At 32.0% G+C, this 25,541-nt stretch overlaps 2 protein-coding genes across 2 annotated transcripts in view; one reads left to right on the top strand and one right to left on the bottom strand.

Moving 5' to 3' along the window:
• Positions 1 to 29: 29 nt before the first annotated feature.
• LOC123718686 (protein BCCIP homolog) lies at positions 30 to 2,245 on the bottom strand. The gene is made up of 7 exons (XM_045675435.1): positions 2,061 to 2,245; positions 1,695 to 1,821; positions 1,499 to 1,620; positions 1,139 to 1,275; positions 828 to 964; positions 503 to 648; positions 30 to 197 (listed from the first exon to the last, which is right to left on the bottom strand). The coding sequence occupies exons 1-7, from the start codon at positions 2,172 to 2,174 to the stop codon at positions 126 to 128; spliced, it is 855 nt and encodes a 284-aa protein (XP_045531391.1). The 5' UTR covers positions 2,175 to 2,245; the 3' UTR covers positions 30 to 125.
• A 6,632-nt stretch (positions 2,246 to 8,877) lies between these two features.
• LOC123715746 (soluble guanylate cyclase 88E) overlaps positions 8,878 to 25,541 on the top strand; it is a 40,971-nt gene continuing 24,307 nt past the window's right edge. Inside the window, exon 1 of the mRNA XM_045671003.1 lies at positions 8,878 to 9,026. The gene's annotated coding sequence lies outside the window, so the exon portion shown is untranslated. The remainder of the gene's footprint in view (positions 9,027 to 25,541) is intronic.

A 25,541-nucleotide genomic window follows, 5' to 3' on the forward strand; every position in this document is an offset into this window, starting at 1 on the left:
CAAAAAAGTTATTATAAATAATAAAGCAGTAAAGCTTACATCACATTTTATTAAGACTTAATTATTATTATAAATATGAAAAATACGATACATTTGTATGGCATAACTTAACAGCAACTTATGACTTAAACACTCTCTACCTCTTCTTTCATGAGCCTTATAAGTTCATTCAATTTGCTGCCGTCAAATATGAGTACCTGAAATTAATATTTCGTAAGTTCCTAAATACCTTCGCTGTCACCAGACTGAAACTAAATAATTGAGAAGTATTTGTTCTATAATAACTTTAATCTTATAGAGATTAATTATAGCATAACTAGGTGCTTAAATTAATTTCTATAATGAACTAGTGAAACCTAGACCTAGCTTGTATGTATTAAATGCACAGAAAAATTAATTGATGTATAAGTAGGTTTTCAAAGCACAAATTTTTATTAATTTTATTTTTAGCAATCAAGCTTACAATTTTTTTAAGGAACAACAATTCAAATTGAAGTTATACCTTCCGGTATGGTGTCATAGCGCCTCCTTCATATTCCCACTGAGAAAGTTCCGCTTGTTCAGTTACATCTACTTCAAAGTTAGAGATTGCCACATCTAATAAAGGCTTTTCTTCTTGATTGGCAAACAGTATATCAGATTCATCTTCTAGAAATTTTATTATCAAGATAAGTATTTTGTAATAATAAATATAAGTCAAATATAGCAAAAATGTTATTAAGGAATAATGAGTATAACAATACTTTTAGAAATTAAGTTGTTGACGTTGTATGTACATTAATTAGATAATTTTATTTAATTATAAAATTAAACATACTTTGACTTACCACTAGTTTTATAAGTTTTGCAAATCCATATAAGATACTGGAATGTATAGGGCATGTTCCGTTTTACTGCTCTATCCACCTCTGATTGCAATGAGGAAAAAAGTGGCACACTAATAGCTGCTGGAATGTTTAGGATCCTAGAAAAAATGTTTACTTTAACCTGCTGTGGTAAATGTATATGTTTATCTATTTCTATAATTTATTTTAGACAACAACTGCTAAAATTCTACTATTTTTGGTACTACAAACTAGTAATACTTTAGCTAAGTGAGTTATGTATATTCTCAAAAAATTTAGGACTTATATATTACCTTTCATTTATGATAAGCCCAACTTGACTAGCGTCATCAGACAAGACCTTGTTGACTAGAGCTTTTGTCTTGTCATCAGCATTGTCATTAGCTAGTGTGGTTAGCAAAGCTCTGATTTGTTTGATACATTGCTCATCCTGTAAGCATTATTATCTAGATAAGAAAGTGAAGTCCCATAATTAATAATGAAGTATTTCACTAAATATGATAAATATTAAGTGCCATCTAAAATATTTGATATCTCAGTTAAAGAATAGACTAATCATGTGGTCAATTAAAGGCATACCAGAGACGTGGATAGTTTTAAACGGAGACCAAATTTTTTATACACTGATCAATTGAATTCATAAATAAATTTACCTTTTTCTTTGTGATATTGATAAGTGTAGTAACTCCAAATACACCATCGCCAACATCATCGTCTTCATCATCAATTCCATCATCCAAACATTGTTTTACGACACTGCCCACATAGTTTTGTGCTGAAATTATTTTTTTTGTAGAAATTCTGTTTACAGCAAAATAGGACTTCAAGTCTTTTTAAATGTATACTTACAAATAATGATTTGAGCTAGTGCTCCCAGATCAACATTTGATTTTAAGAACAGCTGCCTTAGCAGTTGTTTAATTCCATGATAATCACAGTCTTCAGGATTCCTGCCTTCAAAGTCTGCTTGGAGTTCCTACGAGCACAAAAATTTTCATTAAAATTGATTGATACCTCGGATACATTTCGAAAAATCCTGATTTTGGCTGTCGTAAAAAATCTAGTTTTACAGTAATACTGCTAACGTTATAAAACCTTATAGACGAAAACATATCTATCCTGCTTAGTATTTATTTAGAAAAACCGCTATGTGTGTTGGCTGTTATCACGATGTTAAGTTATAAAGAGCATGTGCCTTTTAGGTTATGTTATTACCTTCTCACCAACATAGTTTCCATCAGAATCAACGTCGGAATCCCTCTCGCTATCTAATTCTTGTTCCTCTTCACTATCACTAACATTTTCTACCTTATTCTTTTTGTTAGACATTTTAATTAATATTTTTTCCACGCGCCGATAGAAACACAAACAAATGACTAGACTTGACTTGGAAAGTGTCAAATTCGAGATTCTGAGAAATGAGCTTGCAATTGACAGCTTACAATGACAGCTTACAATTTTTTATCCATACTTGAAAACCACAGGACGCGTAATTTGAGATTTAAAACAAATTTTTAAATCTCAAATTACGCGAAAATTATGAAAAAATTTTAAAACTAAAAAAATTGTTTTTTTTAAGGAATGTATATATAAATTTTAATGTATTTTTTTCTATATTACTAAAATAGTTTAGCGCCATCTAGTAGGGATATTAAAAATAATTAAAAAACTTGAGTTCGTTGTATTACGAATCAACGATTTCGCTGACTTATTATATTAATTTTGTTTAGTTATTATAAGCTTCTATAAATTAGATATATCGCTATTTATTTATGTTAAGGAGATGAAAGCAGTATTTATACTTCATTATCAAAATAGAAACGAACCAATACGTTGTTACTTATCTCAAAAGTATACAATCACATTTTAAAGGATATTAAAATGTTGCTTAATTTGTACGAATCTAGTATCAATTTTTGGATTGCGTCTTCTTTCGAGCTGCTAAATACCAGGTAGCTAAGTCCCGTAATTGCTTTTTGCGCTTTAGGGCGACCAGATGCTTTAATTAAAACGATTTAATAAATATAGATGCCTACAAACTTTTAAATGAAAATAAAAGTATTTAAGCTCTATTCTTACTTTATTTTTAAGGAAGAAATTATTAAACTTATCAAAGTGCAAATGAAAATAAAGAATAATTATAATGTTTACTCAATTATTATATTTTCGAATTTGAAAGTGTGAAAACGTACTAAGATATTAAAGGCATCAAATTCTACGAAGTTGTTGCAGCGAAGACTACATATTTTCTACGGTACTACAAAACCGAAACTAAATGAGTTGAGATTTACAAAGACAACGGATTACATAAATATGGTGCTTAAGTGAGTATTACTGGCAAGTAGAACGTCGAACGAACTATAATTATAATAATCATAGAGATTATTACTATTACAAAAGTACCCAAACTTATCGATATTAAAGAATGTTTAAAATATCAAAATAAGAAACGAATGAAATTTAACTAGACTGAAAAAAATTAAAAAAAGGTTTTTTTCAAACTTTGACATATATCATCATTCTTTATCGCAGATAAAAATTATACCAACGTTTCATATATTTCGGTTTAGATTTGTATGTTTCTAATTTCTGGTAAAGGGATTTATATTGTAAGGATATCATATAAACATAGTAGGTCTGTCGTATAAAATATCGAAGAATCCTTAAGAAAAACTTCCTTAACTAAAGAGAGAATAAAGTTATAAACTGGATCAAATATCGTGGAACGAAATCGAACCTTTCACATTTTTGGAATTTAATGAACGTAAAAACTAAATAAATTTTAACAAAATATATTTTCTTTTAATTGCGTCGTGTCTTTTATTCTGAAAAAATAACCTAATAATAATTACTCGCAAGTCTTAAGTAGAACAGCGATAGTTGTTTAGCGTACGATCCTCGAATCTCTAAATCAAGTAGTACCGTTCGCTATGGTCATGGTTTCTTTCTTTTTCAATTTCCATTTAGCTCGCCCTGTGAAGGAAACCAAAAGAGGAAGAGGATGAAGAGGAAGCCTAAAAACACGTATTCACCTTGATTCCTGAATATTTAAAAAAAAGGCGATTTTTAGAAGTCCTGCGACCCCTTATGGGATCCACACATTTCTGGGATTCATTAATAATTTTTCAATTGCTAATTAAGCCGCCGACGAGTTCAAATTTTTATATAAGTACTAAGTACAAGTTTTTGGAAAGACAAAAGAGCCTAAGCTAAGAGTAGATTAAGCAGTTAGTAAGTTATAAGGTGTAATCTTAATCAATGAACAAGTGGTTAATATGTTATTATAATTTAAAATATAAAGGAAAAGTTTTCAATCTGGATCTCAAGTCTAGAAGTCAGTCCCTTCGAAGTCGAAACCAACAAGCATTGTTATATATTATTTTTTAATTATGATTAAAACCGAGGTTAAAAGCAAATTACTTAGCTTACGTTTCACCTGAGTACTGTTTTTAAATGTACGTAGTCAGTATAAACTTCACTGAGTAAACTAGATATGCGCACATGTAATATTATAAATAATTTTTTGTGCTTTTATCACAAAATTTACATAATGGGCTGTCCAAATTTAAAATTTTCCCATTGAAAAACTTTTTGTAGTTGACGTTAATGTGAAACACTATAAAATTTCAACAAGTTAACAATATTGTCGAATTCATTGTTTTTTGGTTACGGTATTTAAATTACTTCCATAAATGTGAAACAATCCTCTTATTTGTGTAATTGTAATGTTTACATGGATCATATTTGGAAAATAAGAATTTATACGAAGACAACAACAAATTTGTCATAGGCAAAAACACGCATAACTGCGCTTATATGGTCAAAATCTTAAAATCAAAATTTCTTAAAATCAGAGATGTAATACATAGAGATTTCTAGAGAATCGAGACGAGACAAGATTTTAAGAAAAAAAAATATCCTCTCTTCGTGACTGACGTGATGACTTTTTAAACACAGGATGGCTCCTGGTTTAATTGAAAATGTTGCGATATAGAATTGCCACAGTAACGATAATAAGTTCTAAACTTATAATGGCTCTATAAATAATATAATTTATTACTGAACACAATTTCTCTTTTAATCTGTATTAAAACGTTCACTGAAGCAGAAAACAATATCGATGGGTCGCTCTTGTAATTTTAATGGACTACGGGAGAACACAATTTTCTACAAACAAGTCGGGAATACTAATCTATTTCATAAAGATTTATGAAATAATAGCTCACGAGATTCTATATTACAGTTAAATTTACTAATAATACTTACGAAAACCATGATAATTGTAGAGATGTTTTATTTTACTGAAACTTACTACTTACTTATTTAGAAAGAAGTAGGTAAGTATTTCCTATAGTCAACATTCTTTTGAGTAATTCTTTTGATATATACAGACATTGAAAGCTAAACTGAGCCTGAATTACATTGAGATAAACTTGCTTTTGCTTATATATCTTCAGCGATCTATGTAAAGGCCTAACAAACCTACATTCCCAAACCGCACGGTACATACATTGGCTGTCCCTTAGTTTTACAACCACAGTGGGTCGTGCATGGACCGACCGCAAAATTGATATTCTAGTTAGTAAAAAGTTCCAAAACAGGTTGATTTAAACAAACTCCAATTCTAATGTGAATCATTATTAAATCTGTACTTTATTTTTTTTTAATAAATGTCTTGTATTTTAAAGAATTACTTGTAATATTGTAGCGGATATTCCATTACTAGGCTTGAGGCGACCATTAACAAAACAATTTTGACTTAATTGTCGAAGTAACCATGACTTATAATTAAAGACACCTAGAACAATAAAGGTATAGAGTTAATTAATACTTTTGCGAACAAATATTTATTGTATTCGTAATTGTTATTTGGATAGAAATTACTTCCGTAATTAATCCTTTTGTGTGTTATGACGATTAACTTCTGTCACGCTCTTCATTTCTAAAGGTCGTGTTAGTGACGCTGCACAATTTCCTCCACTACCCACTGTCGTCGACAAGTCTCCGCGCCTGAGAGGGCCTTTACTTGATTGCTCCAGTGAGAAGAGGATGGACTTTAAGATCACGTAGACTCTGCCAGTCACAATAATTATTTATAAATTTTCTACATAGTTACGTGTTACATATATATACCTAAAGATAACTATACATTTACTGACATTTAATTGACCTAAAATATATTAATTAAGACTTAATAAAGTTTGACTCAGACTCAACTAAACTTAAATTTCCGGTTAATTGTTCCAGGTTATCTGGCTTATCTTGCCTTTAAAGAAAATGTATAGCGCTGCAATGTTACTATCACATTAAGTCGGACATTAATTACAGTACTCTTCTGTTATAATACAAGATTTTGTTTATAGAACGAACAAGAAACCGGTGTCTAATAGGAAATAATAAGATCATGTTTACATTTACGTTAACTAAATTTAGTTATTAACTAAATACAGTAAGATACAATGTAGCTTATTAGATAAAGGCTATATTTATTTATTTATCGTCAATTTATACGCGATGCAGAAAATTAACATTCGGGTCCGATACAATAACATTTCGTACATACTGTCTTCACCCACACTTATCACTATTACTCTACCATCTACTCGGTTCTGTTCTGTTACATACTACTTTTATGTAACAGAACTGTATGCGTACAGAGGTGCACTCTTCACTTTATAACTAGCATAGATTGCGTTGTAATAAATTAAAGAGTTTAGTCTTGTTAAAGAATCACAAGACATTTTATACTTGGTATTTCTTGAAGACTGGTAGTAACCAAGTGAAAGAAATTCCATATGACAGTCCGTGTGATAAGTAATATTTAACAATGGCACACGGATATCATTGTCGCGTGAACATCGCTTCATTGTCTATTAATGTCGTCCGAAAAGGTAACAATCGTGCGTCCTTTTATGAGGACCTAATGACGTGACCATGATATAATAATTTTATATGTTTTCTATGTATATAAGGGAAGGAAATGTGCACTTTTGAGATTTTTAGCAAAAAGATCGATGAAAAAGAAATTTTACTTTATTTTGCCTTTATTCTGCAAAGGTTTAAAAGTTTACTAATAAATGCTAAGACAAGGCTTTTAATCAAAGGCGGATCCATCGCCAGGAAGGATCATTTTAGCTTTCTTAATTCGTCTAAATGTAGGAACTGACTACCGTGACCACGCACGCTGAAAAGTACGCGAAACGTCGGAAATTTTTTTTAGAATTATGTCAATAAATATATGATTTAATAATAATTCATAGCTTTAATCCGTTCAAAAAGTGTTTTTCTTAAGAAGTGACTATTTTAAATTACGATACTAAGCTCTCTGAGATGAGAGTAAGAAACAAGGATCTGGAATAATTAAAATAAATGCTTTATTTTTTATTATAAATGGATATTGTCGCGTTCTTTATAGCCGACTGTAAAAGTTTTATTTATGATACTTTAGCGTCTCTTGTAAGCCACTTTAGATTTGCCGAAGATCTTATATGCGAGGACCCAAGGACTCTACAAATCATTTTTGAACAACTTGTAAATGAAAGCAAAAAGGTTGGATTATCAATGAACACAGGTAAAACAAAGGATGACAAATTACATCAAAACTTCTATTAAACTTAACAACGTTACTGAACTGGAATATGTAAACGAGTATGTATGTATACCTCGCCAAATAATATCACCCACAGATCTCACAAAAAAAGAAATCTAAAATAGAATAAGCATAGGATGGAGATATTGGGCTCTAAAACAGGTCATGAAAAACCCGATTATATCAATCAAAGCCAAAAAGAGAATGTGTAATACATGTATTTTACCTGCCATGACTTACGGATGTCAGACATGGAACTGCACAAACAAAAATATTCAATTACTAGAAACTTCTCAACACCGAATGGAAAGTAGTATACTTAACATTAAACTAAAAAACAAAGTTCGATTAACAACAATAAGTAAACAAACTAAAATTAGAGACATAAAATACCGAATTACACTACTAAAATGGAAATGGGCTGGACATTTGATAAGAAGTACGGAAAAATGGACCAAAGAAGTTATGGAATGGTGCCCTAGACATAAAACGAGACGTAAAGGTAGACAACATCGTAGATGGGAAGATGATATTAAAAAGGTGACAGGAGCGACATGGACGAGGAAAGCAAGAGATCTTTGTGGAGAACACTTGGGGAGGCCTATGCTGAAAAGCAAGATGAACAAGAAACCGGTGTCTAATACGAAATAAAAAGATGATGTTTACATTTACGTTAACTAAATTTCGTTAATAACTAAGTAAAAATAAGATAAAATGTAACTTATTAGATAAAGGCTATATTTATTTATTTATTTAGCATCTCTTTACATTTACTAAGATAGGTATAGGCTACAAAAAAGTTCTTTTTTAAGTTGTTAAAAAGGGTTTTCAACTATATTTTTTTTATCATTTTTAAACAAAAATGAAAAAGGTGTCTTAAACTTTGTACAGTTTCTTAGTCTACGCTTTGCGTATCTGAAGATGTCGTTAATCCGTTGTTATTGCCATTGATTTCCTAAAATTGGTGATTAAGCTTTACGCATCCGTGGATAAATGTCTATTAAATAACGGGTACAACTAATAGTGGTTTAGTTAAAAACATGGAACAACAAGAAATTTAAGAGAATATCAGCGTTTTCAGATTAGATTTACAAGGTTTTTCATGAGATATTTCATCAAAAACAAATAATACGTAAACGTCCGCTAACGCTATTAAAAGTAGTATAAGGTCGCTTAGACTTGTTAAATTAATTAATTTCTATGTAGAAAGTTGGTCTTTTTTAATTAAGGTGCTTGTAACAGTATATACCATGCGATTTATTTTAACCTTACAGTAAAAACATTACATTTGTACTGTTCGATAAAGACCAACATACCATAATCTAGTGTGCCGTAAAATGCCGCTATTAATCCTGGATAGAGATGGGAGATGGCTACGCGCCTGCGGGTGCTTCGCAGATGACAAAGACAACAGTCGAACTACAGACTCAAGGCGCGCCACTCGATCGCGCCACAATTCAGTGACATTTCGTGACATGTGATTTTCCCGCGCAAAGTTTGTCTATGAAAATTTTTTGTGACGTTTCAGTGATTTTTAAGTTAAAAAAGGTTTAAGCTTTGAGGTGATTATAAAACAGTTGGACGCTTTCAAGGTTTGTTCATGCCTACTTATTGGGTTATATTATACAATCTACTTAGGAATTAGAAATAAATAGATCTGTACGTAGTACGTAATCTGTACGTAGATTTTATTAGTGTTTTTTTTATAATTAAGTCAATATCCGGATTTATGATATTAAGTTAATAACGAAACAGAAGATATTTTATTCGTTCAATCAATTTACTCTGAATAATGAGTAATCAAAGGCTATTTTCAGTTTGCTTTCTTTAATACGAATTATGACGCTAAATTTATTTTAGGTCGTGCGTCTTTGAAGTAGAAGAATGTAGAAATAATATTCTAATGGTCATATTCATAATTTAAATGTATTATATAGAATAGCTTAAACATTCCTTTGTATTCATTTAAATATAAATAAATTTTCGAACATAAATAAAACTATTCAACTTTTGAAAGCTTAATTTATATTAAATTAAATCCATTTTCTGCAATATAAAAGACGTCACAATATTGGAAAATAGACTTTATTTTATAGCAGAAGAAGAAATTGAATATTTTTCTCAAAATATATCATCAAATATATCGTTGTATGTAGTCATAAATATTAGTTAAATAACAATCTCAAACATAAAACAAATTATGATTCTTCACGAACGAATAAGCCAACGTGCGTACACACTCCTAATCTGTATTTATTTTAAGAAAACATTTTATTAATCCCCTACAATAGGACATAAAGCATAATTTTCTCTAAAAGGCAAGTAATTGTTGACGCGTGTAACCTTCTTACGTGCGTGGTAACCATTGTCAATGGTATCTATTATCAAACCATAGACTTGTCAACTTCCGTGTATTATTAATATCACTAAGATCTTATTTCTTTATCCTCGTACATCCAAGAGGTGGCATAAGAATGTGCAGGAATGGATCTCTTCATAATGAAGCACATTTCATTTATCTTATTCGTAGTCAGAAAATAAACGGAGAACTAAAATAAAAAAATAAATCAGTGGCGTTCCAAGGTTTTTAGGCCTCAGATTTCTGTCTCTGTTTCATGATCATTTGTCAATCTAATCTAAATAGGCAAGTAGGTGATCAGCCTTCTGTGCCTGACACAAGCCGTCGGGTCTAAAGCAAGCCGGTTTCCTCACGACGTTTTCCTTTACCGTTCGAGCGAATGTTAAATGCGCACATAGAAAGAAAGTCCATTAGTGCATGGCAGGGGATCGAAACAACGTCCTGAGGCAAGGCCATCACTGGAGAACTAAAAATTTTCGACTTGAAAGATAAATTACCAAAAAAATAAAACTTGATGTTTTTTTAATGTTATGCCTATATCTTGTCATCAAGAGAGATATTTCAGCAATGCTCAATATTATCATAAGTGCGTCAATGCAATGCTTTTAAACCACGGACAAGGATGGAAATTAATGTTATACTCTGTAGTTAAACGTATGAAAATCCCTTTATCCCGCCAACCCACATGTCAGTGCAACCTTTACAATCCTATGTTAATTATTTATTATGTTTAATCAGCCATGTCTTATGTAAATCGTGATATTCTTAATTTTATTTTGTTTCCTTTGATGAATTAAAGCTAGGGATTTATTGATTGATAATTACTAATTTGTCTTAGAATATATAATTGTTAATAAAATAAGGTTGGCGTTATTTTGGTGAGATATGAAATTTTGATATTTCTGCATAGTTGTTTTAGATTTGACCAATTTTAAACATTAGCTATAATATTTTTTTATATTTGTCAACATTGAGCGAACTTAGTGCATCTTTTTTCTATCAAAATCAGGCAAAGGGGGTAATTACCTATTGATTATAGTAATTTAAGGAACTAAGTATTACGCTGTGTATGAGTCTTGGCACTTGCTCATAAAGAGCAGGCTATTTTAATAATTATTTAACCATTTAGGCCATCACTTTAGAACTTTACAACAATCAAAATTTTTCGTAATGAAGTCTCTAGTTAAATCAGTGTCCTGGTTTATCCATTAAATTTTTTTTGTTAAAATATACATTGTGCCTTCAAAGCCTTTGCTAAAGCTTTGACGGAAAAAGGCCAAACGTTTCGTGAATTATTACGTTCATTTTGTTTTTCTATTTAAATGTCGAATAAATTACTTTACTAAAACGCCTTTGGATTGTTGTACTTATAGGAAGATGCGTTGTTCGCATACCACAGGAGCACACATGATACAGATGAGTACGTAAATATTCCACCCGTATCACCTCGACGTCCGCCGTTCACGATAGAGCCTTTTTTAAGGCAATTTTTGCCGCGCACCACCGCTATGTGGAACCAGCTGCCCACTGAAGTATTTCCGAACCAATTCGACTTATGGTCCTTCAAGAAAAGAGCATACCAACTGTTGAAAGGCCGGCAACGTATTCGCGAGCCCTCTGGCATTGAGAGTGTCCTTGGACGGCGGTATCACTTAACATCAGGTGAGCCTCCTGCCCGTTTGCCCACTGTTCTATAAAAAAAATGTGTCGGTTATATTCGTACGCCTGCTCTCGTGTCGGAGTGCGATCGAAGTATTAGAGTTATGAAAAAGAGAGTACAATTAATATGGTACATAAACATACTCGTACATAATCTTCAGCGTAAATGGTCTCGTCTCTTAATAAAGTATTGAAATATAACATCTTTAGGACACCAATTCACTATGTGCAGAAATTTTGCTTTCAATTATGTAATAGATACGGCGTAGTAAGGAAATATCTTACGTAGCAAAAACTTTTGCAGTGCTTCTAAGTTTTCCGATGAAACTCCACTCAATGCTGAGAACAGCTTAAACTAAAACAAAGTGGATCATTTGTGACTTCATCACCGTTGCTTTTAAACTATATTATTATAATACTACTTATATTTTTTGACGGTGACAAATTTATTAATACTATTATATTTCCAACACACCTACATACCTACCTTTATGGCTGGCATATCCTCATTGTACTCGTATTGCGATACTTATTCGTTGAGTTAGGTAGACACCAGCTCCACCAGCTCCAGGTCACCGGTGCTATAAACCAGGCCCCAACTTAAATCTTTAATTAGCGCCTGTGCACTTGAATCCCACGCTTCAAGAGTCTCTACTTCAAAAGGAACAAAATCAAAGGATACTTATATTTTAGCCGTTTATTATTTTCCACCTACTCTGCGGCCTCGCCATCTTCTCGTGCTTGTCCGAGGGATGAGTGCTAACACAAGTAGCATCCCATACCAAAGCCCGTCCTAACCTGCAAGGGATTGCAGACATCCTATCCGGCTGCTTGCCATCGTCTCTAGAGATGCCTGTTGGCTCCAAAATGGCTGATGTTATGCTAGAAATATTGATGGAGGCGAGACAACGGCGAATGATGTCGTTGAGCGCGACACGGGCACGTATAGGGAGTACTTCTGGGCACTCCTAAGCGAAAGCTGTTGGCAATTCGAAATGATTCAGTAGTATAGCCAGTGTTTGTCGAAGGATAAGGATATAAGTCAATTCCTTAGACCCACTGCCACCAACCTTGCGCGATCTGTAATTGAGGTATATCCTACTAAGTTGAGTGGAATTCTGATATACAAACGTTTAAGATTGATTCAAAATGTTTTTAAATGATCCAAATCACGTTAGAGAACTGAATGATTCCATAGAGGTAACAAGTACATAAGTTAGATAGGGAATAATAACAGAATTTAAAAAAAAGGCAGCGCTTAGTGGGCAGTATCCTTCCAATCTGTATAGAAAACGACGAAAAAGATATTGATACATTAATGTATATGTACTTCAAAAGCTTCTTTGGAATTCGGTGCCTCCAAGAGTTACAGCGATTTTTATTTGTACATAGGTATTATTTATTTTTAATATGTAGTCGGTGTCAAAATTAGTCAATGAAGATAAAGTTATGCCTATTGAATTAAGAGCTGATATAATCTTTGAAAGTTCTAAAAGTACAACATATGCGTTATCTCCTAGAACACCATCATTTCTCACAGTTCTAATATGATACGAATTAATAGCGGGACTAAAAATAGCTTGCCCAAGGAGAAAACAAATATGGATTATAATATACACGATAGATGTATTCAATATTATTAAAGCTACTACCATACAAGATTTTATATATTTCGCAATAAGTATTATGAAAAGCGTTACTATGACAATATTGGACCTATTGTTGACAAGAACACCAAAACATTTTTATCTAAATATATAATTCTATATCGTGTTAGAAAACGTGTTGAAAACGAATTTTATATTTTTCTTTGTAAATGTCTTTTATTATAATTACTTACACAACAAAATCTATATATTTTGTCGGCGAGGCGCGATACAATCAAGGTGAAATATACCTAATTGGACTCCATTTTCCCTTAGCTCATAAAATCCTCCAATAAGTATAATTTTACTGGGATTATTCTACATCTAACATTTTATTAAGACCCTTATAAAAGGTCATAAAAGTTCTCTACAGCTCCTATTTTATTACATACGTATAAATAATACAATATTATATATATATATACATATATCCCAGTGGATTTAAACAAACAGTAGAGCACCTTATATTGAAATACAATTAGAACGTAATTACAAAAAATATATAATTGAAGCCATTTTATATATTTACATTAGTACATTTTGAAGTGATTTTGTTCAGGTCCAGTCTGTATATTTATGGAGCCTTGTGTAAGAATATATTATTTTCTTACATATCAAATTGGCGTTTTGTATAAAAGGAACAAAAAGTAGATTTTTAACTAAAAAAACGTTCGGATGGGAATCAATAAAATCTTTGTAGGCGGTTTCGACTGCCCCATCATCGTCATCAAATTTCTGCAGTCAGAAATTTTTACCTTTCAAGAAGTTATACAAATTTCGAAAAAAATAGTAATCTGTTGGAGCAAGGTCCGGGGAGTACTGTTGATGTATTAGTCATTCCAATTGAAGATCCTCTAAGAGCAGTGTGTGGCCTAGCGTTGTCGTAAAGCAGCAGTGGCCTAGAGCGATTGACCAGACTTGGTTGTTGAACAGCTAGCTTTTCCATCATGCAGTTGACAATAGACAATTGCCGTAATCGTCTGGCCAGATTTAATAAGAAAAAATTGATTTAGGAATTCCTAACCAAAGAGGTGATATTTTATGTCAAAGTGGCCAGTACAACAATACGCCAATTTTATATGTAAGGACCTAATATTATATCAATTTCGTCAAGGCAAAAGTACTCGAAGGTATACAGAATTGTAATCACAAATACCTACACAAATGTATACTTGCTTATAATGCCAAGTTACAATATACTTTGAGTCGGTAATTAATCGCACATTTTCTAAATAATAACTGTATTTAAGAATAAAAGCTTGCTCAGCTATAGCTAAACGATTGTTTTGTTTTTGAAGTGAAACTTCTTTATCGGCGTTGTAAACAAAAATACCGTGACATTTTTCGGTTACGCGTCACATTATTCCGTTCCGCGACATATTTTTCTTGTCTACCACGGTTGATTCGAAGAGATTCCGAAGAAGCCGAAGATTAATAACAAAAATATATAATAACGATAACAATGATAGTAATAATTCTATTATAATTAATCAAATTCTGTAATAATCTTAGTAGGAATAAGGTAAAATGAAATAATTGTATTATTTGTATTCATGTCTATGATAATAAAAGCCTTTTGTTAAACTTTATCTTATTTAACTTTATTTAACCAATTTCTGTAAAGATGCATACAGTAGATCGTTTTTCTAAAAATAAGGTCATAAAGAAGTTTCACTTCTTACGTGTGTACACGCACAAATTTTTTTTTAATATTATATATTATCATTTTTTTAATTATAATTCATTCCATACTATGTAAAGCAAGTTGTTGCAGCTTCAAAGCATCTTGAAAAATAAAACAATTGGCGATTGTTTCTTGCCAGTTCAAGTCATAACTTTTAACACTTATAAGTGTTCATGTATATTTGTTTAATTATAACTTTGATGTAAAAATTTACACGTAGAGTAAGAACTTAATTTTAAAAGTAATTATGGATTCAATTGTTTTAGTAGAACAATGAACCGAATTGTTCTAACCTAAAGCACCTATAAACCGTACCTACTTATTAAGAGTTAAATTAAACTGAGTTATACGGTTTCATTTACTGGGAGGATAATAACGGGTATTCACAAGGGTTCGCTAAACGTTAGGGGCAGACTTTATCAGATTTTGATATTATATTCAGTTGTGGAAGTAACGTGTACATAAAATTTTTAGAATTATTAATCGCTGAATTAAAATCGAGTTGTATGTACAATTTACTTTATAAATACTGAATACGTGCAAAAATATATTTTATAGTTACGACAATGCCCAGGACTATTCGATTTGAATAAGAAGTTTTTAATTCACTCCGTACTAACTTTTTAATAGAAAAGGAAAACATGTAAGTTAACTATACAGCTATAAGCCTAAAACTAAAGTCCGTTAAATAAATGTGTTATAAGTCGTTTCCGTAACCTACTCCCCGATCTTTTTTTTGTATTTAAAGCGCTATTTTAATTTTTAATTGAGACGGCTACTTTAAAAAAAATTTTTTGTGAATACTTACTTGTTTACTTGTTAATATGCTTTATTTATATTATTTTTCCTAGTTCCTCTTATTATTATTATAATATTTTATTAAAAGTTACCTCCCATTCTTGGTCAACGGAGTTCATGAGATGGTATTGTTTGCTGATGACACTTCCCTTATGTTTAAAGTGACTAGGAAAAACATATTATTGGACGAAGTAAACAATTCTATCACTCGTATAGTAAACTGGTTTAATGTTAATAACTTACTGCTTAATAAGAATAAAACAAAATGCATTAGATTTATAACTACTAGCGTAAAGCGAGATATTGGTAATCTGAAAGTTTAGGAGAGTGAACTAAACTTTGTTGACAACACTGTTTTTCTAGGCATGACATAACACTATTGGAGCCCACATACAGAGACTCTTTCTAATAGGCTGAGCTCTGCAGCATATGCAGTAAATAAAATCCGACAGTTTACTGATAAGGGCACGGCTAAAATTATGTATCATAGCTACATTCACAGCGTTATGTCGTACAGTATTCTTCTGTGGGGTGTTGCTGCACAGGTTCAATCCATATTTGTGCTGCAGAAGTGGGATGGCATCGGGGTATTTCTTGTGTTTCCCCAAGGGAGTCGGTATGGAATAAGTTTAAGAATTAAAATATTATGACACTATCTGGTCAATATATTCTTGAAGCCTTGTTGTATGTACAAAAAAATATAAACGATTTTAAAACAAATGGTGACTTTCAGCAGTATAATAATCGAAACAGAACCAATTTGAGTGTACAACCAACCAGTCTCCAGAAGATAAACCACTCCTTATATGGAAATTGTATGCGTTTTTATAACTAACTCCCAAGCGAAATTATCACTCAATAAATTCGAAGCCCTCGTTAAACGTAAATTAATCAATAATGCTTTTTTTTAAATTTGACGAATGATGATATAATATGTAATAATGATCCTAATCCTTAGGATTGATTTGCTCCAGTTCAAACAATTTGTATGACTCAAAACTTAGCGATTAAAGAGTGGCGGAGAGTTAGAGTTAGAGATCCCGATCTACGCCCTTAACTGCGAACTGATAGTTAATGTAAATTTAGAATTAATGTAACTTCTTTTCTGACGTTGATTACCTATATTAATAAAGTTATTTTGACTTTGAGTGTCCCCCAAAAAAGTAATTTAGATTGCTGCAACTTGAGTCAGCCAGTATTACTTACTTCACCGTATTAAAGCAATTGTAAATACCAATAAATGCTTGTTTTTTTTCATATTATATAAACTAGTAAACAAATTTCACTTATAACAGATAAGATATAAATAACTACAGTATGTATTACCTAACAGCTTGGCTATACAATATGTGGGAGGGCCTAAAACGTGCTTAGAATGGTGTAGTTGTAAATCCCGCGCATCCTTTCTCTAAGCTAGGATAAACGCCTCTAAAAAAAACATTTATCGAGAGATATATAAATTGAAATAGAATATTCATAAAAAATTAAATCGACAACGGACAATCTTAGGTGTTACTTACTTTCGAATATTGTTTCGAGACAAAAATATAGTTGTATAACGTACATTAAATTAGGTTTAATACTCATAATTTCTAGATTGTTGAGAGGAAATAACATATTTGACGACGACGTAGTGTTGCTGAAGATTGATATTGGGACAAAAAAATTTCTCTTAGTCTTATAGGACTGGTATAATTCGTAGAATGACATCCATTCTCAAGTTATTTGCTTATCTCTCAAAATTAGTTCGTTATTAAATGTATAGTCGTGGTAATAAAGACATTGATGCTTATGTTGATATTAAATGATCAATATCTTATCTTAAATGCATATTGGTTCCTATATCAAGAGTGTTTATCAAAATCTTCCAGCTCAGATCCCCCAATGAATGTTTCTTTGGTTTTAGAAGATTGACTTTGCCACATCTTTGCAATAGCGATCTTGCAACAGTTTTTTGGCTTACGTATCGATTGTTCACGGACCCTTATCACTGTCTTTTTAAGTTTAGCTCACGATGTGTGACCTTAAGATTTACATGCTTTATTTTGTTTTAGATATTTTATTCTCTATCGAACTGAGTTTAGCTGATATTCAATAAAAATCTGTACTAATAATACTAACTTTATTCATGATAGAAATATGTTTGTGACAAAATTAATCTAAGGCTAGTCTACTCTGACTCCGTGGTGTTGCGGGTAACAAGATTACAATTATTCCGTGGTACATGGTGCGCGTTTAAAATATTTTTTCCAGCAAGGTTAGTATAAATGGTTTGGACATTCCATTGCATATGACTAGCATACAAAATATATTCATCACACGTAAGGCTGGGAGCTCTGAGATCAATATAAATTGTCTGAGATTAAAGCCCGGCTGTGCATCAATACGTTTTACTTTCTATATGCACAGTTGACTTGCTCGTAAGGTGAGAGAAAACATCGTGAGATAATCGGCATTACCCTCAGATTCACAGACGAGACTTAGCGTTAAGTGTGAGGTATGGTTATGGGTATAGAATCTTTATTTCTGTTACAAAAAACTACACAGAAACATTTATATACTTCAATAAAAACAAGATAAAGTAATACAGACTAACAACAACACTGAATGATAAATAAAAGCTATTAACAAATAAGACATACCTAATCAATAAAATTTGATATGATAATATGGAAGTGCCGTTTTTGAAGTACCTTTTCTGAATCTCACCCTTTGTCGCATACTGTTTTAAAAAATTATCAGTCAGTCAGTCTATTGGGAGTTACAGGACTTCATACATAAAATATGTTTCTATAATCGTATTTTAACCTTAACTTGCAATTTTAAGTACAAATTTTCTTAGTTCAGTGACCAGTGATGTTGCTTTATTCAAAACATACAACGGAGTTCGGTAAAGCTTTACATGGTCTAGCGAATTTGAAGTTAACGGAGATACAGCTCTGAATTATATTGCTATGTTTTCGATATTTTACCTCGAATAGTAATTTAATGTTTCTGTGAATAGATTCCGTACAAAACAGGATAATTGCAACAAAAAAGCAAATGCTAATGATACTAAGATAAATAGTTTGTTTACTTCAAGTCTAGGCTTATAGACGAATCTACTATTTCTCTTCGAACGTGTTTTCTTCTCGGTTTTTTTGTTTGTTACTTTACTTTCCTCGCCTGTACTGGCTGTATACAAGCTTGTGAGTATGTGCGTATAAATGAATTACTCAACATTATACTAGAGTATTTCTACTATATCTAGAACGGAACGGAACTATTAAAAACGGTTTTGCGTTGCTAACTTCATAAATTAGTTTGTTACCACCAGCCGTTTAATTTCGACTTTAAGAGTCTCCTTTGTAAAGGCTTCTGCTTGGTTCATACGCTCAATCGAACTGAGACCGCATTCCTGGTAATGGGATCTTGATGTTGGTCTGATAAGCCTCGACAGTTCGGGCTGTTATGGCGAGCGTACCATAGCAGGAATGGGCTCTACCCACGACTAGCACAAAGATGTCTCCTAGTAGGAGCGAGAACCGCACCAACTAGTGCCTGTATTTATAACAACTCAAATTTGTGATAAATAAGTATCGAGACACATAGTGTACTCGGTCCGCGACCAAACACGAACCGACTAAAGAGTTAAATTCCAGTCGAAGATCAAATTAATACTTTAAGATTGATTATTATCTTTCAAAAGTTAATCAATGCTGGCTTTAGAGGTTTGCAGGCCAGGGGCTGATAAAGAAGTGGAGGCGCCCTGGCCTTAAATAATATTCCGAAAAAAAGGTTTTCTTTTTTCATTTGAGTTTGAGTTATTACATTATGATGATTTTGGCAATCAAACGGATGTTTTCAAGAAAACAATTATTTTTTATTTGTTGAATTTTTCATCATTCTTGTTTTAATTAAATCGTTTTAGTGTAAATAATGAAAAAAATCTGACACGATTAATTGAGTCGTAGTGTAGCGTCGCTGTTGAGGTCAAATCGAAGTGTACAGATGAGCACCATCAGTCAATAATCGGATCAGTATCAGATATTGAAATATTGCTTGTCGTACATTAAGAATGTATGCATTAAAGAGGACGAAGTATTACATTATTTTGCTTGCAACTTCCATTCTCTTGTGAAATGTCATATGCCGGTCCTAAACATAGAAACACTAAAGACATTGTAGTTCGAGATATTCGTAGACTCGTAGACCATCTCGTAGAAGTCGTAGCAAGTGTTTGAATTCATATATTGCAAAACTGGCATTGTTGCAAGTGTAAAAGAGTCGAAATATAACTGTTTGTATTATGTACACTTTAACACTATTTTAAAGCTAGTAAATAGTTTAAAAATAACGTGATATGATTGTTTTTTTTAAATATCTTTCAAACACCGACTGACTGATACTGAAAGTCTACTACAATACATGTGCCTCGTATATTCATACCATAATTTATGTAATACAATTCCTGATACATTTTATTTTTAAACCTCTAATACTTAAAATTATCTGTCTTTGCTTCACGTTTTGACGTACGTTATAGCAATAACTGTGCGAACAAATTCAATTTCACCCCTGCCAGCGAAAAATTCGCATAGCATCTTTCATATCTATTTCCATAAGTACCTAATATTGAAAGTAGTAGTATTCGGTTTATTTCACGTTAAACTAATAATTAAAGTGTTTAATCCTCTTTTGAGTTCTCTAACTTCGAAAAAAAACAGAAATAACAACGAAAGAAAATCGCACAATTAAACAGAAATAGTTTGTAAATACATTCTTATCTAATCTTTATTTAAAATAATACACTTTTCTTTCGCCCTAAGAAAATAGAATTCATTGCGAAGGTCCAGGTGCACAAATTGTTAGACGTTGCAATATATACTTTAATTGAATTCTGTAGAAATACTGTGTCCACTTGCAACGATTTATAAGGTCGTCTGTTCTATAGCTACAAGATATTCATGAGGTCATGTCTCTTAGCTCAAGCCTCGAGGCATAGCAAATTTGTTAATATAACGTTTCCTTGCTTTATGTTTCCAGAAAAACAATCCTGATATATTATGACTTTGATAATATCACACCATTTATTAAACATTCTGTAGAAGATAACGCCTTACTAAACAAGTCAAATTAAAACACTGATAATAACGTAGTCTTATTTATTGTATGTGCAAATGTATTATCATCCAATAGATCTACCTTTTGCATATTTAAACTATATCAGTAAAATATGTACAAACCCAATTACATTCTGACATAGCTTGGGTGAAAGAACATTTAAACCTTCGATAACAACCAGGATTGAGAATGTATAAAGGAGACATTCGATTCTAGCATCTATATTTCAACATGCGTTGACACGCCACATAATCCCTACATCATGATTGTGTCCATTTGTGCAATCACAATCTAACCTTTCCATATCCTTTTCGGGCGCGGAGACCCAAAGCGAGCCTTAGCCTTCGATTTTAGCGAATGCCACCTTGTCAAACATGCGCCACCATTTGCTAATCAACCACTTAAACCTCGCTTAGGACCTCTGCAGTGTTGTTCCTGCGATATATTACTCTGTAACTTCCAATAGCAACAACGATATGGATCATGGCGCTTTTTTATGCAATGTTGTTGGTCTCTCCAATATCCGTAGCGCTGATGTAGCCACAAACTTGGAATTTGGACCAACATTAGGATCGGTATCGCTGTCGTTACAGAGTAAGATGCAGATAGCGTTGCAAAGAATTACGCAAGCCGTTTAGGGCCAATTAGCGTGATCGAGGCAAGGCCCTGGGCCAGCTGACGGACCCGCGGCCGGTTGGTATATCAAAGATATGATTTTTTTTCTTCACACTCATCCTTTTTTCTGTCGTAAAACGACCGAAACGACCGATTCTCAACCGATGATAGGTGAGGGTCATAAACGAGCCTGAGGAACAGCCGCAAAAGATTCGTGGTACGCTAAATGATGATTATTTACCTATATAAAATTACCTCATTGTCGTTGGCACTATTCCGTAGTATTTTTTAATACAAAAATATATTACAAAGCGATAGTTTTTAGGAAAAATACCTTTACTACGAAACGCAAGTCCCAGTCTGCGAGGATTCTTATGGAGCTACAGAAAAGATTATTCAGCGAGTACACGGTAAAATATTATATTTCGCTTCATAATACACTTTTGTACGAATTTTCATATTTTACTTTCTAGCTTCAATACATACTTATGTAACATCGGGGAAAATTTAATTCCTGTTCACAAAATGTTATCAAACGGACATGAGCTTAATAAAAAAATGCTTTCAATTTGCCACAGATAATTGACTGGCATTCCTGTGTCTATGAGTGTCTATTAAGGCCAAAGACAATTTGCGTCGTTATAAGTAAAAATGATCGCCATAAAATCTAATTTGATCGACAAACTGGCAACTTTTATGTTTTTATGGGTTTTCATTTTTATGACAACTTGAGTTAACTGTATCTTTGAATAATTATTTTTAATAAATTAATTTAATAGTTATCTTATAGATATGTAGAACTTTTTCTAAAACACATTAAAATTATTAAAATTATATTCACTTAAATACGAGGAAGTTCATACCTTCCATTCGTACAATATCTCTTTTGTGCTACATTACATTAAAATTGTATGAAAATAAGGTAGCAATATGGCGCTGTCGCCTTTCCCGCGTTTATTTGCATTGCTACTTCAAAGCGTTCCCAAATATTGACTCGTCATATCGCTTGATGACGGTTGACACTAATTAGTTCGCGATCAAAATTGAAATTAAACTTATTTTGAAATTAGAACGAGGATGGCATGAGAATTTTAAAATTAGAATTTATTAAAAAGTTTTGATTTTGTTTTAATTTGTGACCAGTTACGTCAGATTTTAATAACTAGGCAGTTAGAGGAAAGGAACAGGAGACTGATTTTATCCAAAATTTACGTGGTTAATTTACGTAAAATTTCAATACTGTTCTATATTATCATAAATATTTTCAAAATACACTGTCTAACTTTTTCGAGTGCTAAAGGAAGTGACTTTGTCAAAAAATATGTTCGAGGCCATGTACATCTTAAAAATATCACGTCTCTCATATTGAGACATAGATCTTGAGCAACACGATTTATTATCTCTTTATATGTTGTTGTTTAAATAGATAGACATATTATTGTTAGAAAATTTGACCTAGCAACAACATTAATACAAATTGTATACGTTAAGCTACTGAAGTTTGAACCCTTTTTAGGACAGATACAAAATCAATATACCAGTTATGCCCCGTATAACTCTTGATTAAAATAATGAAAGAGAGCTTAGCACAATCACAGCTATAAAAGGTTTTAATAATTCGTTGAGAAAATTAACAGAAATCAATTTAATAATAAAAGTTAACTAATACACCTTTATTAAGATTTTAAAAATTAAGAAATAGAACTTGCTAGTTCTAGTATATATAAAGAACAATAATTTTCTAAGTAAAATGATGACGAAAGATTTCAGAGTTAAGGTTTGCTTAGAAAATAACAACAATAATAATAATAATATAGCAAGTTATTTAATTTTGATAATAAAACAAACATATTAAACCTTATTTGTGAAATGACGTAGTAAAGTAATAATCAATTATGACATAAAATACTGCCTAATGCGAATTTAACGACCAAATATTTCGCGTGTATTGACGGAAATGGATTTCATTAATATCACATTGATTCGCTGAATTAGTACCTATATGTTACATTTTGTAATATACGGCCGCATTATATTCAATACTTTACAATCCCAATACCAGATTCTTGTTAAAAAATGTTACGCTCCTCTGATAGTTGCATATTGAAAATTCCATCTCACGGCTTATACTTTTTATTCAAATCGTTTAGGTCGGAGTACGCTCCCCAACTCCATATGATTGGTTACATCTCTTTTAAATGTCCTCTACATAAACACTTCTTAACCATATCCCATCCTGCTCAATCTTTTGTAATTTATGTATTGTCTCATTTATTTGTTATTGCATTTTGAATTGTATTATGAACCTTATGATTAGCTTTTAGTTTATATTAAGTTTGGTAATTGTATAATTTTTCATTCTCATTTGTAATTTTATTTTTGTTTATTAAGTTAGGGATATCTTCTTTTAGGTTTTTCCTTACTTGGGTTGCCTGGAAGAGATCGCGATATATTGGCGACATGGCCACCCGTTGCATCCATAATAAAATATGTTACTCGTTTTTATTTGTAATATAATGAAGTTTTAATAAATAAATAAAACTAAACGAACGTGTTTATCAACATGTTCATTAGAAGCACATCTAAAGGTAGAAATCCAAACTTTCACGAAAGAGTGCTGCTACTGAAGTATTATTTTATAGCTAAAACGTTACAGTTAATCACTTTTCCGGCCGTTGTTGCAGTCCACCCCTCTCGTATCGATTTCTGATTTAGACCATGATAGCCTCTCCCATTTTTTATTTTATTGCCTCCGCCCACGTCGGTTCAAATTAAATATGTTTTTTTTTTATATCAGCTTTCCTTTTTTGTAATTATTGTGCTGTTATGGTGAATTGTTGTTAGAGTATTAGCAAGAAAACCATCGTAGGATTTGAGGCTGCAGTAGTCTTATGTTCCTTTTTTTCTTATATTGACAGCAAAGTTAAATTATTGAAATTTGAAAAATATATATAATTATTGTAAATAAAAAACGCGTAGCCAATAAGAATTATAGTGTCCAAACGCCACCGCCATACCAGTTCTCTTTCAACACAGACTACACTATAAAAATACTTCTATCTATTAAACAAATAGAAAAGAAATTTGAAATCGCGAATAAAGTAGAGTTATTCATTGTGTAATCTGTTATGTTGAAAAATAAAAAGCTTGGCGATTAAAAAAAGTGGCTTCAGCCAGTTCTTTGTTCGATGTTCATTAGTGATTACCTATAAATAAATTTATCATATATTTTTATAAACAACACCAGAAACATAAATAGATCGAGCGCTGCCTAGTGCTGTTCCATAGCGGTGAAAGAAAACATCACCGCATGGTACACAGCCGAGGTCTGACCTTAGGATTCAGTCCAAAAAATTTATAGTTTATCATTTGTAGAATATATAGAAACCGATTTACAAGGCTAAAGGTCTAGGTAAAAGGGTTTTAATACCAGTCGTGCCAAAGGTTATGTAACCGAATCTTTTAGATTCAACTTACCTAATGGAGTTTTCGTGTAACATAAATTTCCCACAAAATATTACCACCGATACATCAGAACAGTTGATTTTTAGGCGAAAGTTTTTCGTTAAAAATTTCATCGGTGTAGTCCTAAGTGCCAACTTTATATGAATTGTGAGCTCTCGGAGAAAAAATCATTTAAATAGTTAATCAATAAAGTTATATGTGTACGGTTCCCGGGTCATGAGTTGAAATAATAGAGGATTTTAGTTTTACTCTATATTAACGACTCACATACAACAATACCTAGTCCAGCCAAAAGTTGTGTTACATATTAAGATTATTTTTTAAAATGAATTAATATAACATGATTAAAATGTATACCTACATATTTATTAAAGTTTCAGCAAAAAATAAAAATACATTCTATTGTTACGAAGATGGGTCGACTGCAATGTTTCTAGATCTTTCCACTAGTTAGAAAACTTTTCAGCAGGCTGTAATATGATTTCTGACCGTTTCAGGAGAGGGTTAATCACATATTAGAAAATTGTAATTTCCATAATGTTACACTAGTTTTCAGGAAGCTGAAACCTTTTTTCAGTCGGTTTCAGAACATGTGTAGTAGAGTGGTGCAGTTTTCAGGGGACCCGTTTTCAGGCGTTTTCAGGCCTAGGTATACCCCTTTGATGAAGGAATATTCTAGACCAAACTTTCTAGGTGTGAGACAAGGACGAAATGATACGAGAGAGAGAGAGAGATCAGAACTTCCTCGAAACTAGACTGAGCACTCTAGAACGCCGTA

Source organism: Pieris brassicae, chromosome 1 (assembly GCF_905147105.1).
Source record: "Pieris brassicae chromosome 1, ilPieBrab1.1, whole genome shotgun sequence".
Classification (NCBI taxonomy): domain Eukaryota; kingdom Metazoa; phylum Arthropoda; class Insecta; order Lepidoptera; family Pieridae; genus Pieris; species Pieris brassicae.

Coding starts and splice junctions, on each gene's coding strand:
- LOC123718686 (XM_045675435.1), bottom strand. CDS start 2,174: ATGTCTAACAAAAAGAATAAGGTAGAAAATGTTAGTGATAGTGAAGAG. Junction 1,822..2,060: donor GAAACTATGTTGGTGAGAAG/GTAATAACATAA, acceptor TTGTGCTCGTAG/GAACTCCAAGCAGACTTTGA. Junction 649..827: donor CAAAACTTATAAAACTAGTG/GTAAGTCAAAGT, acceptor TAAAATTTCTAG/AAGATGAATCTGATATACTG.